Consider the following 13,435-nt stretch of genomic DNA (forward strand, 5'->3'; position numbering starts at 1 on the left):
AGAAGCTGATGTCTAAGAGGCTCTGCTCTATAAATTTGTCAGTTCAATTGTTGTTCTTACATTTAAAAAAAAAAAAGGAACTGACAGCCCTCATTCCTCCTGTATCAAACCTCTACCTTTTCAGAAGTTGAAAGCTAAAATCTAGATTTAATTAGAAAGTTTTAAAGAAAGCCTATAAGGACATAAGCAGCTTCTGAACTGTAAAGAGAAAAAAAATGATGACTTTTCTGGCCACGTCCTGGTGCTGCAGATAAAGTCAGGGTCACATGTACATCTGCCTGGGGTCCCATGCACAGAAGACCCCTCATTGTAATGGAGTGAACTGGCAAGACCAGCACTCACCACCTAAGCCCCCGATGTCCTCGTACACCATTAAGGACAGGGATAGAGCAGACAGGGGCTGCCTAATGGGCACAGTGGGCAACCTGTTTCAACAACAGAAAAGCCAAAGGAAGAAAGACCAGAGGGATAAACAGCCCTGAGCCTGGCGACAATGAAGCCCAAAGAACATCTTCACAGACGAAGCACTGAAATGGCTAAGCAAGGTGAAATTCTGCAAAATGTGCTATCTAAGAGCAAAGTGTCCTCCGAAGTCTCACTCAGAGGTAGGCACAGGGTGAGCCACGGGACAATACCTCTGTACTCGTGGCCCGGCTCCTGCCTTCCTCCTCTGCTGCCAGGCTGCCAGGCTGTGAGAAGTCTCCATCTACTGACTTTCCCCACGCACTTCCGCCTTGCAGCCTGCTGACCACATACTAAACCCACTGAAACCATGAGCGCAGGCCTCTGCTCTAAATTGGGGCTCTTGGGTATCTTGGCCCAGTGATGGGAAAGTAACCAATACAGAGGGGAAGAGAACAAAAGGGTGGCAGGCACGGCCGGAAATAAGAGTGTGAACTGTGGTGAATGGCACAGAGATCTGGACACTGATGAGGAGGAGTCGAGCTTTCATTAAAACTCCATAATCAGGTTCCGAGCAGGCGAGCTCCGGAGGTTTGTCAGCTCTACTGACAGCCAAGGTCCCTTCCCTGTGTGGGCTCTGCCTCCAGCCACACTGCCTACAAACAGCTCCAAGTCACATGACTTCTGCATGCACCACTGAGGCCTCTTCTTTTACTTTCATATTTTCAGTGCAAAACTTTCCTTTTTTTTAGGATTGCACCCAAGGCCTTTTCAAATTATTTTTAGACAGGGTCTCACTAAGTCACTAAGTTGCTCATACTGAGCTCAAAACATGCAGTCCTACTGCCCTAGTCTCCTAAAGTGCTCAGACTACATTGTGTACTACCAGGATTAGTTCAAACCTATCATCTGGCTTCTCCCAAGAAACCTGAAGACAAAGGACAGGCCGGGGCATGAGTTTTCTTGTCTCTCTTTAACACTGGTGGGGAACCTATGGCACGTGTTGTTCTAAAGACAAAAGGTTTTTATGTCTGAATTTTTTCTAACTAAAGCCTCAGTGTGCAGATTTAGTTGCAGCGCGGGCACTCTGCGACAGTAGGTGGGCTCTGGGTTGCATCTTGGGTGCTCCTCCCTAAAAGGTTCGCCATCACCACTGTGTAGTTCACCTTGACTGTCTTGTGCAGAGCCACTCTCAGTTCAGGGGGGAAAGGCCTTAGCCCTGGCTCTCAGGATGGGCCTCTCTCTGAGTCTAACCAGCATGGTTTCCAGTGTCCAAGCCTACACAGCCGGCCCCAGCATCATCAGATTAAGCCACAGCAGTGTCAGCTCTACCAGGAAAGAAGGGTTCTGGCTGGGCTGCTGAGCTCACCACCACACGGAGGAGCACCGGGCTGAGAACAGTGCAAATTCAGAAGCAGAGCCAAGCAAGGGACAGAACATACGGGCACTATCTTCAGAGATGCTGGATTTTCTGCCTCATGCAGTGAGAAGTCTCCTTCCCTTGGCTAGTTTGAATTGGGGTTTTATACACCTGCAATCCAGAGTCTCGGTTAACTCAAAGAATTTGAAATCAACGGTTACCAGAAAGTTTTAGTCATTGTGCACCTGGCTGTTTAAGGCCTAGATGCTTCTTGACATCCATGTTCATGAAAGAGGAAGCATTTGAATACGGTCAGGGATAAGTGATGAAATTCGAGCAAGAGGAAGGTGAAGAACCTACTTGACTCCTGCTCTCTGAAAAGGCATCAGGTTGGACACAAGCTTGTCATCCACTCCAGAAAGGTCTGCCTCAGGAATATCTGCCGTGAGGTGGAGAGAGGTCTTCTCTAGCTGAGATGCAAACGCCAGGGTAAGCGTCTTGGGCAGAGGTTCCAATTGAACCTGCGGGAGAGAGCGTGCTCTCATAACTGGAAAGAAGAAGAAAGGTGTGTGAAGCACAGTGCTCATGTTCAGGAAGGCATGGGGAGGGGCTAAGCGCCTGCCTGTCAAGCACAAGGACTGGGCTTCGGGCCCCAGGACCACAGGCCGTACTGGCCCATAATCCCAGCACTGGAGAGGCTGAGACAGAAGGATTACTATGAATCTGAGCTGTGTAGCAAGACCTTGTACCAAATAAATAAGTAAAAAAGATGTGGGGAAGGGAAAGAGGCTCCTGGTACACAGCTCAGGAAGGGTATTCTGTCACCTGTGGCCCCAAAAGGGCTGCCTGGAGGGCACAATGGGGGCTGGCAGCTGGGTCCTAACTGAGTTCACGAACCCAAAACACTGTTTTCCTTTTTGTTCCTTTCTTTCTGCAACTAAGAGGCCTCTCTGTAAGGCAAATGCCATTTGGGAGGCTATGACAAATGATGAGAAGAATTGTCAAGTGTCTCTGGGACTGATTTGTATAACTTAGTTTTGTTTGTTTTTTGTTAAGACAGGGTCTCACCATGTAGTTCAGACTGGCCTTGAACTCACTACGGAGCCCAGGGTGGTCCCACTCTCGGCCACTGGAGGAGGCAATGGACACTAAGTCACCTACTGTCCCCAGGCAGAAACAGTGCTCTGTGCAGAGATGCAGGTGTGTACTCGAGAAGGCCGGGAAGAGACTAGAGTGGTTTCTCCCACACACTTGGGAGACGGAGGCAGGATGACCGCGGCAAGGTCAAGGCCAGCCTGGGCTGCACAGTGACTTCCAGGCCAGCCTGAACTACACAGAAAGCCTGTCTCAGAAAAACAAAAATAAATAAATAAAATTTATCATCTGAAGGCATAGCATGGAAGAAAAGCATCTGTCCACATTTTTTTTTTTTCCCCAGACAGGGTCTTGCTATGCAGTTCAGACTGTTCTTGAACAAACTATGCAGCTCGGGCAAGCCTCATACTCACAGCAATCTTGTTGCATCAGCCTCCTAAGTGTAGGGGCCACGGGCGTTCACCACCACACCCACTGCTTATCTTTTGTAAGGTTCTGGGTTAGATCCCCAGTAATGAAAAAGAGAAAAAGGAAAAAGAGTTTAGCAATACCTGCTAAGCTCAGAGTCAGCACTATAACTTGGAGTAACCATTACATGTACTTCTCAATGTAAGGCCCTTGACTTTTCTTTCAAGTATGCTGGTCCTAAAGTATATAAGGGATCAAAAAAAAAAACAAAACAAAAAAAAAACCCAAACCTCTTCATCTAGATAGGACCATTAACCTCAGTGGGGGAAAAAAGAAATTAGTATGGGATTTACTTGGAAATGGAAGTCAATTAATTGTCCTGAATTTGCTTTTTGAAGTAATTTAGCCTCGTTTAATCTTAAAACAAAAACCCATGCCTTTATCTAACAAAAACAAAATGAATATACTAGAGACAGAAAAAGATGACAGAAATTCCTGGTAGAGGATGGTAAACTACTAATCACAACCTGCTGTCCTGTGGGCGGTAGCTTCCAAGGTATTCCCTTTTATTATTATGCTTTGAAAAAAAGTCAAATGAGAAAAGCAACTGTTGGGGGCCTGGCCCTGGCTCAGTCCTTTAAGTGGCTGCTTCCACAAAGCTGTCAGCCTCAGGTTGCTGTAGTTCGATCCCCACAACACTCCAGCCAGGCAAACCTGCCCTGAAGGCATTCGAGGAGCAAAAAAAAAAAAAAAAAAAAAAAAAAAAAAAAGAAAAGCAACCATTACTTACAGACCTTCAGCCTTTTCTTTTATCCTTCCAAGTACTCCCTGAAAGTCACAGTAACTGACCAAGGCCTACTATCCTCAGGTACCCAGTCAGTGAAGCCATAGGAGAAAGAAGGTGTATTATGTTCTTCCTAGTATTACTAGAAATTCAAAAGCTGTTGGTTTTCTATTCTGTAGTCACAAGTGACGAAATGTTTTAACATCCTCACAAGGTCTTCTAAAAGTCTTCTACCACACTTCCAGTTAGGTACCTGCAAGTACTAATGCCAATGTGGGGGTCTAAGCCATCTACTGCTACATGCATCTGCTTTGCCCATGCAATACATTTAAACCCACTTCTATCCACTAAATACAAGTACTTGCTACTTTCAGAAACAGTTTCCATGAACAGGCACCATAATAGTAAGTGAGGCAAGGCTGACGGCTTTAACATACAAATGAGCTGCCCATACCGATACAGAAATACTACCTCCAAATAAAACCTGACCATGGTGGTTGCTACACACATCGAGAGACTGAGCATTCCGTGTACTTGCAAAAGTCATTTTCTTTTTCTATTGTTTTTAAATTTTAATAAGGGTCTACAGGGTCTCACTATATAGATAAGATTCACAGCGAGCTGCCTGTGTTCAGCTTCCCAAGAGCTGAGATTACAGGTGTGCACCACCACACCCAGTCTCAATCGCCATCTCAGCACTCCCTGAGGGCAGGTTGGCAGGGCACACAGGGATCGAACCCCAGCCACTGAGTCTGCCTAAGCAAGTGCTTTAATCTGCTGAGCTATTTGGCCAGCCCAATCATTTTCATTTTAATCTTACAGATCTTTAGAACTCAAACACCTGATGAAAGCTCAGGGATGATGATCCAGCTGGCATCATCCAATTAAAAATGCTGTGCTTTGGAAGTGTTATATTCTTTCATCCATTTAAAAGGAGAAAAAAAACCATCCAGCATTCACTCTGTCTCCTACTATCTACTGTCTCCAAAATCCTGTGCTGCTCGTTCCACCAGCTGGGTGTGCTTTGGAGACCATCACCAATCCCTGTCCATGCCTGTCTCTATTGTCCTTTCCCTGGGACACAAAGATAACGGGCATGTGCTGCTGTCTGGCTTTGTGCGTCATCCAGGCGCTTTGGCAGAACGCTAGTAGCCACACAGCTGAGAGATGCTAATGTTTTCAAATAGCAGCTGAGGAGACAAGATCGCTGACAACCCTTCTGGACTGCGACAGCCAGGGGAAAACAAAGGGCCTCGTGCCAATTTCACTGTGGGCAGACGGACTCTAGTCACTGAGAAAGGAGAGCGGAAGAAAGCTCTTAGATCTGCTCTACTAGACAAAACAGCCCTCCCCACGTCATCAGTGAGCATTCCTTCGCTCAGGTCTTACTCCCATTTCATTAACTTCATAGGCACATGCTCCCTAGCTTGGGGTCAGTGAGCTAATTTCACACATGAGGAAGGAGGCCTCGGGCTGAGCGAAGTGCAGACTGCCCAGGTCTGCGGTGCCAACAGTGGGCTCAGAACTGAACCACAAATTGTGCTATAATCTGCAGTGCCTTCCCACCCATTTCTGGGTTTATGAAGCTGGCCTCAGAAGTGTCATGAATGGGTCAGTTAGAAATGCAAATGCAACTTTAGTCTCTTCTGTCACTGACTTTCCTATGGGTCTGCTAAGCTCCCAGAAAGGAAAGTCAATGTTTTCTTTCTCAGGGCACCAACCTTGATTTATATGCAAGATAAAGAGAATCATTCTTAGGTTCCATAGGACACCATAAGGAAAAGAAAATATGTAAAATCCTAAATTCAGAATTCCTAACTCAGGATCCATGAAAGTATCAATGTCAAATGCAAATTCACTATGTGAGCTTTTATGGGTGAAGAAGAACCCACGGTGTCCATTACATTTAAAGAGCCTGTGGTCCACGACGGATTCGAAACCACTATATATAATGCTGCATGAGTGACTAATTTTTGCCATTGTATTTGTCTGCTAATGGTACAAGTACGCTGCTTTTTGTTATTTCATAAAAATCAAAGTCCTCATAGCTGACATATTTACTTGCTTTTTCTTGGTTCAAAGACAAAGAGGAGAGAGGAGAGATTTCCCATTTATAATAAAACATTAACGATCAGCCAAATAGTTCCCTCTGAGTCACAAGCTTAAATAGCAGCAGCCAGAGCGCCTTAGCCTAAGCCAAACATCCGCTGCCCTTTCTGCATCAGACAGCATTTACTCCCACGAAATAGCACCACCTCCTACTTACACTTAACCTTGGAACAGACACGGCTTTCCTCCAGGTACCAAATCCTTTTCCTAGCTACCTAATTCCTGTATCAGTGAGGCAGACAGGGATTAAAGATCCCTTTTTTTTTAATTGAAGGGACAATGATGGGACCCAGAATGTTGAATTACCTATCTGATATCACACAGTGAATCGCAGAAGCAGGACATAGGGAAGACACACCACTTTTCCCTCTTCCTTAAAGGCCTAGCCGGACAGGCAAGATGGCCAATAACTCCTGGCTCCCAAGGTGGGCTGGATCTCTCCTGTGTGACTGCCACATGACTGAATGGCCCGGCGGGAACAGGCTCGGTGCTAGTAGCTTTCTCAGTCGCAAAATCACTGCAACTTGGTAGGATGGGTACAACTGGCATTCCAGGGCAGGCTGAGAGATGAGCATGTCTGTTTTCTCAGGCATAGTAGAATTTACTGCCCTATTCAAGCAGAGCACATGGGAGAAAAATGATAAGCCAAAGTGGCTTCTCTTTCTTGTGGTTTCCTTGGTCAGCTTCCGAAGTACCTTGTGCTAAACTTCCACAGCCAGGATGCCTGAGGCTGGCAGAACACATTCCATTCCAAAGCCATAACCCTGACACTCTCTTACCTTCATAAAAACATAGCAGCAGAGGTAAATGGAAAGCTTGCTCTGAGAGGTCATCCATGCTTGCTTCCAATTGAGCTAAGCAATCCCAGCTCACCTCTGATTCCTGCTAACACATCTGTGGCAGCAGGAAGGCTTCCCACGCCTCAGAACCTTAACAGCACCACCTTGCAGATTCTCAAAGATTACCAACAGCATGATTTTAAAAAAAAAGAAAGAAAAAAGCAAGGTGGGCCTCTCACTTAGTTTATTGTGCTCTTCCAAGAGAAAGTTCCACTTCCTAGTCTTGACATCTGTAATGAGAAGAAAGAAATCATCAGACAGGACACACCTTTCTCACCAGCACATTCACTCACTTTCTCCCCAGCAGCAGAAACCTCTGTGAGCCTCCAGCACTGTGCCTGGGCATGAGTTCCTGCAGGGGATGCACAAAGGAAGAGCATACTTGCCCTCCAGGCACCTGCAGCACACACACACAGGGAGGAAAGATGGGCACAGACGTGACAAGCTTGGGTTGGAAGGCTGCGATAAAAGGGGCTACTGGGGTGTGAGACTGGGGGGGGCCCCTGTTTAGAAACGCCCTGAGTGTCCAAGACAGGAATAACCACTGCAGCTCACACTACCAGCGCCTGCTTCGATCCAGGCGCGGTGCCCGGAGACACGCATGCTCCTGTCTGCCCTCACAGCTCTGTGAAGCGGTGCTGTTATCAGCTCCATTTCACACCGGTGAAACAAGCAGCTGAGTACAGAGGGCAGCGCTACCAGAGTGGTTGGACTGCCTATGTCCAAATTCTAGCTCTGCTGATCATGAGCTGTGCTACCGGGCAAGTCATGCAATGTCTGTGTGCCTCAGCTTTTTCATCTGAAAAATAAGGATTCATAGGGTTATCCTCAAGGTTACTTGAAATCTGAATGTGAGATGCTGATAGAAGTAAGCCTGGAAAATAACACTTAAAATAAGCTGTTCATGAATTATTGCTACTGTTATTATTATGTCATCTGCTAATAGTATAGTGTAGCACAAAACACATGCACTATTAGCTAAGAAGGGAGAGCACCTCACTGCCCAGCACTGGCTCATTAGCTAAAGGGTCTCCCTACAATCCACCCTCTGAGGAAATAAGGAAGTGTGGACAAAAGCTTGGGCTCGGCAAATGTTCTGGGTAGCAAAGTCAATTCTCTGCTGTTAGGTCATTTTGAAAGCAAGGTGGTCAGAGAGCAGCATTGCAACACATGAGTTTCACCAGGTGTCCCCTAATGGGAAGACCACAGAAAGGCAGCCTTAAATCAAGGACTAGCCCAGGAAGCCTCTTCCCAACCACAGCTGGTTCTGACAGCAGCACAGAAGCAAGCAGGAAAATCCATGAGGCACAGCTATAGAGAAGAACCCAGTCAAGATTTCTGGAAGGCTCAGAGGGGGCAGGATTGGATATCTCTATTTTTGTGGTATCTACTCCTCCAACAGACCAGGTCCCTGTTGTGATTTGCAAAGTCCATGACAGACACAGGACACTGTATTTGCCTTTTAAAGGTGAGCTAAGCCACGCCAAGCATCAGAGAGGCAGGGAGCAAAGAATTCTTATGAGGAGTAGCTCACTGCAGGACTGGGCTGCACCCTGCCCACCTCACCTGCACCCCGTCCAGCAACCATCATCAGGTAACTCACCAGCTGAAGATGGAAACAAGTATCAGCAGCTCCCTATCTGGAAGGAGCCCCGGCCCTAATGAAGGCTCTTGGGGCAGGTCACTCTGTGCAGCATCCCCATAACCCTGATGAACAGGAGGTCTGAGGCCTGGCCTTTAGGGGATTTTGCTTCTGCTTCCTTCAGGAAAAGACCAAAACCCTTTCAAGAATGGGAAGACATGGATCCTTAAGAGTCACATCATGATTTAAAAGCACCATGGGCCAAGACAAGAAGGAACCTGGAAGAAACCATAGGGTCCTGACTTCAAAGCTGCCTCTCACTATTCTCACCAGGCAGCCTCACAGAAAAAATAAGCAAGCTTGCTCTGCACTGGCCAGTACTCGTAAGCTTGGGTAGTAACTAAGCTCAGCTGAAGATTTTTAAAAACACCCATGCCCTGATCCTACTTTAGACCAACTAAACCAGGGTTTTGAAGTAGCCCAGTGAAGCTAGCAAGCTGCCACCACAGGAGGCCACCAGCATTTTGTGGCCCCACTGGAGCCCTGTGGTGCCCTGACCAGCAGTACCAGTGCCAGGGAGCTGGGTCGAAGCAGGATGTTTTTGCCCCCAGCTACAGAAGCAGAAACTGGGGGCCAGCAACTTATACCTTCACAAGCCCTCAGGGGTCCCCTGCATGCTCCAGCTGGAAAAGACCTGCGTTAGCCAGGCATGGTGATGCGCACCTGCAGGACTAGCAGAGTGGGAGGCTGAGGCAAGAGGCCTGCAAGTCAAGCCTCGTCAGGCAGCTGGAACTTAGTGGGAGCCTGTCTCTAAACAAGAAATATTTTCAAAGCCTAGGGATGTAGCTGAGTGTGAAGGCCCTAAATTTAATCCCCATCTTAGTCAAAGAAAGGTATTTAGGGCTAGGGATGTAGCTCAGTGGCATAGCACTTGCCTGGCAAGCAGGAGGTCCTGAATTTGATTCCCAGCATTAAAAAAAAAAAAAAAAGGACATTTTTATGGAAACCACTGTTTTCTGCTCTACTAGGGTCAAAATAAAAACATGAGTTTAAATGACAGAAGTCACTTTATCTGTTTCAACAAGAGATGACTGAGAAAAGGGGTGGGGCCTCCTTCTCCTTAGGAGGCCTCAGGACAAACAATCCCCACTACACTTTGGGACAAGGAAAGGCTCACCTTTCTACAGTAAAAGAGGCAGATCAGGGAGGCTCCACTAGGAAAGTCACCAAGTGGGGCTGGGGATACAGCGCAGCGGCACAGCACTTGCCCAGCATGCAGAAGGCCCCAGACTCCATCCCCAGCCCCAAAACAAACACTGGGGATATTCAAACACAGGACAACAGACCTCTCACCATCTATCCCAGGATCACACCGGAACCAAGTACTTGCCGTATTTCTGGGACTCCATCTGCTTAAACAGTGCAATGAGGTCTGCTGAGTAGCTGATATCCACTTCAAAGCGGGCCCGGGAGATGAGCATGCACCGCCCTTTGACAAAGGCCAGCGACAGAGCCGAAGGAAGGCCAGCCTGTGCCCCACTGCTGCCATTGACTCCTTCCAGCGGCTGCAGGGTGACTGTGCTGAGGCGCTGAACTGCTCTCACTGCAGAAGAAGAAAGGCATGTAAGTGACATGGTGGACAACTGTGGGTGACCTCATGTGGCCCCAGGCTGCTTAGACAGACAAGGAAGGAAGGAAAATGAGGACAAGGACTGGAAAGGTACTGTTATATCAGGAAGGCTTACAAATGTCCTTTAAGGGCTGGTCAAATAGTTCAGCAGATTAAAGCACCTACAAGCAGGTGCAGGGGCTGGAGGTTCCATCCCCGGGCCTGCTATGCTGGCCCCAACCCCAGGGCATGCTGAAATGGCAATTGAGACCGGGCGTGGCAGCCCATGCCTGTAATCCCAGCTCTTGGGAGGCTGTAAACAGGCAGATCACTACGAGTCCAATCTGGTAGTGAGACCATGAACACCCTGTAGACCCTTCCCTAAAATACAATAAATAAAATAAAATAAAATAAAATAAAATAAAAATAAAAATAAAAATTTAGAATCTAGAAGTTAACAGGGGAAAAAGAAAGCACACCAGGGTGAGTACACTTATTAGGTCATTTCTCTTGTTGTATTGTTGTGTTAGAGAAGCTGTGGGCACTAACACACCATAATCAACCACTCAACCTACACATGGTCACTACCCTGTCAACTACTTGGAGAAGTAGGGATTGAGAAACACGACTAACAGGTCACAAATGATGGCTTCAAACACTGTTTTATTTATCACATGCACTTTATGGATCAAAAGATTTGACTACATACAATTAAACTGTCAAAAAAAAAAAACCCAAAAAACCAACAAACCAAAATAAAGTGGAAGATGAAAAAGTAAAGGTACATAAAGCACATGCTGAAGAAGAATATTAAGATCACGAATAAAAAGACAAGATGTAACCAACTCAAATAGGAAAAATGATAGAAAACACTTGGAGCAATGTTCAACGTCACAATCAGAGAAATAAAAAGCCATTTTACCACAACTGCAGGATTAACACATATATATATATATACACACACACACACAGCCAATCAGAGGGCTTGGGGATACAACCAGCGGGTAGCACACCTGCCCAGCATGTACAAGGTTTGATTCCCAGCACTGCAAAAAGATTACAGGGCCGACTGCAGGGCAGTTTTTCTTCTTTGCGTGTCAGTGCACTTTCTGTATATTCTACAGTGAATGTTCAATAGCATCCAAAAGCACCCCCAGGCAGGGGAGGCAGCTCAGCAGTAGTGTGCTGGTCCCACTTGCCTCCAGCCCAGGGTGTGATCACCAGGATCTCAGAAAGAAAAAAGAAACCAAATCCAGATGCATACCTAAAACAAAATGATAGAAAAGCTGGCCACTCTTTACATTATGCTGATCACGGGTATAACCAGGCTGAGGCGACAGCTCAGCGGTCGAACACGTGTCTACATGCGTAAGGTCTTGGATTTCCCAGCACCACAAAGGTATCATCTACTAAGAAGCCACGATAATTATGAACTTGAGTGAAACGTGGAAATATAAGGATAACTGCCTGAGTCCAAATTTGTTGCAGGAGACTTCCTGGTTTATAGGAGATACTATAGTGAGTTTCTACTACCGTGAAATTTCATCTGAAAGTTACACAGAGAATTTTGTGCCTGATAAACACTCTTCTCCAATGGGGAGCACTGCACAAAGCAATCCTACCACCCGGAGAACTTCAGTAAATTTCCTGAAGTAGAAAATCTCTAAGTCACCAAACACTGGTCAGAGAACAGGTATAAAAGGATGACAAAATAAAATCATCACAATAGAAAACAGTAATCTAAAATTAGCAACACTTGAGAACACCAGGTGTCAAAACTGCACACACAACCTACAGCACTGGGCCTCCTCCTTCCAACATGGAAAACAATGAATTTTTTAAAATGGGGCTTCTGGGCCAACCAAATAGCTCAGCAGATTAAAGTGCCTGCAAGCTGGTGCAGAGGCTGGGGGTTTGATCCCCGGCCTGCTGTGACGGCCCCCCTCAACAGGTGTGCTGAGACGGCAATTGAGACTGGGCCTGGTGGCGCCTGCCTGTAATCCCAGCTCTTGGAAGGCTGTAAACAGGCAGATCACTATAAGTTGGATCTGGTCGTGAGACCCTGAACACCCTGTAGACCCTTCCCTAAAAATACAAAAATAAAAAAATGGGGCTTCTAAAAGCAGCAATGTCAAGGGGCCAAACATGGCCCTTCAAAGGGCCCTACAGCTCTGTACCTCAGTATGTCACTGTAATTCAGAGACCTAATGAGACAGTTGGGCTTGGTGACACATGGCTGTAATCCAAACATGCAGGAAGCTGGGGCAGGAAGATCACTGAGTTTGAGGCCAGTCTGGCTTATAGTGTGTTCAAGGCCACCCTGAACTATACAGCACAACCCTGTCTCAAGAAAGCAAAAATAAACTGGTGTTCTGGCACACACCAGTAATCCCAGCACTCCAGAGGCTGAAGCAGGAGGATCACTGAGAGTCTGCGGCCAGCCTGGCTTACACAGTGAGTTGTAGGCCAGTCTTTCTTTCTTTCTTTTTCTTTTTTTTTTTCAGAACTGGGGATTGAACTCAGGCCCCTTGCGCTTGCCAGGCAAGCACTTATTTTACTGAGCTATCTCCCTGGCCCCGCTAGGCCAGTCTGGAACTTCATGGTGAGACTCTGTCTCAAGAACAAACAAACAAACAAAATAAGTACATAAAGTTAATGAGCTCAGTAGGGTGGGTCTTAACCCAAGACAACTAACAACTTTACAGGAGGGGGCAAACAAGGGGCTTGGACACACAAAGGAGGCTGAAAGGACATAGAAGGTGGCCAGCTCCAAGTCCAGGAAGGAAGTCTTTGAAGAAACCAAGCCCCCAAGCTCCTTCCTCTCAGCTTTCCTCCAGGACTGAGGAACACATTTCTCCTGCCGTGCCCGAGTCTGCATCATGGCTAGACACAGAGCTAAGCCACCACCAAAGATGGGAATGTATTTCTGCTGCCGCCCAGGCCATGAAGAAGAGCCACACACAGTGGCACATGCCTGTAATTCCAGCCCTGAGGGAAGCCAAGGCAGGAGGATCACAAGTTCAAGTCCTACTTGTACCACTTCAACCTGTCTGGAAAAAAAAAAAAAAGGCTGAGGATGTAGCTCACTTCCAGGTTCAATCCCTAGTACTGGGGTAAAAAAGGGCTTCAGATGCAGCTCAGAGGTAGGGTGTTCCTGGCTTTAAAACCAAAGGTAAAGGGACAGCAGTGGAGGTGGCCAACGAGAGAACCAGGAAAGTCCACAGAAGCTGCCTCATCAGCCCTTGGA

General features: G+C 46.8%; 1 protein-coding gene across 3 annotated transcripts in view; it reads right to left on the minus strand.

The window, feature by feature from the left end:
- The window catches only part of Smarcal1 (SWI/SNF related, matrix associated, actin dependent regulator of chromatin, subfamily a like 1), a 62,454-nt gene that overhangs the window by 44,994 nt on the left and 4,025 nt on the right, over positions 1-13,435 (minus strand). For all 3 annotated transcript variants that reach the window (XM_023701417.1, XM_004641350.2, XM_023701415.1), the window contains exons 4-6: positions 9,970-10,182; positions 7,177-7,227; positions 2,123-2,309 (exon numbers count right to left, since the gene is read on the minus strand). In XM_023701417.1, coding sequence (XP_023557185.1) covers positions 2,123-2,309; positions 7,177-7,227; positions 9,970-10,182 — 451 coding nt within the window. The remainder of the gene's footprint in view (positions 1-2,122; positions 2,310-7,176; positions 7,228-9,969; positions 10,183-13,435) is intronic.

The sequence above is a fragment of the Octodon degus genome, unplaced genomic scaffold (genome assembly GCF_000260255.1).
Source record: "Octodon degus isolate 3935 unplaced genomic scaffold, OctDeg1.0 scaffold00135, whole genome shotgun sequence".
In the NCBI taxonomy this organism is placed as follows: domain Eukaryota; kingdom Metazoa; phylum Chordata; class Mammalia; order Rodentia; family Octodontidae; genus Octodon; species Octodon degus.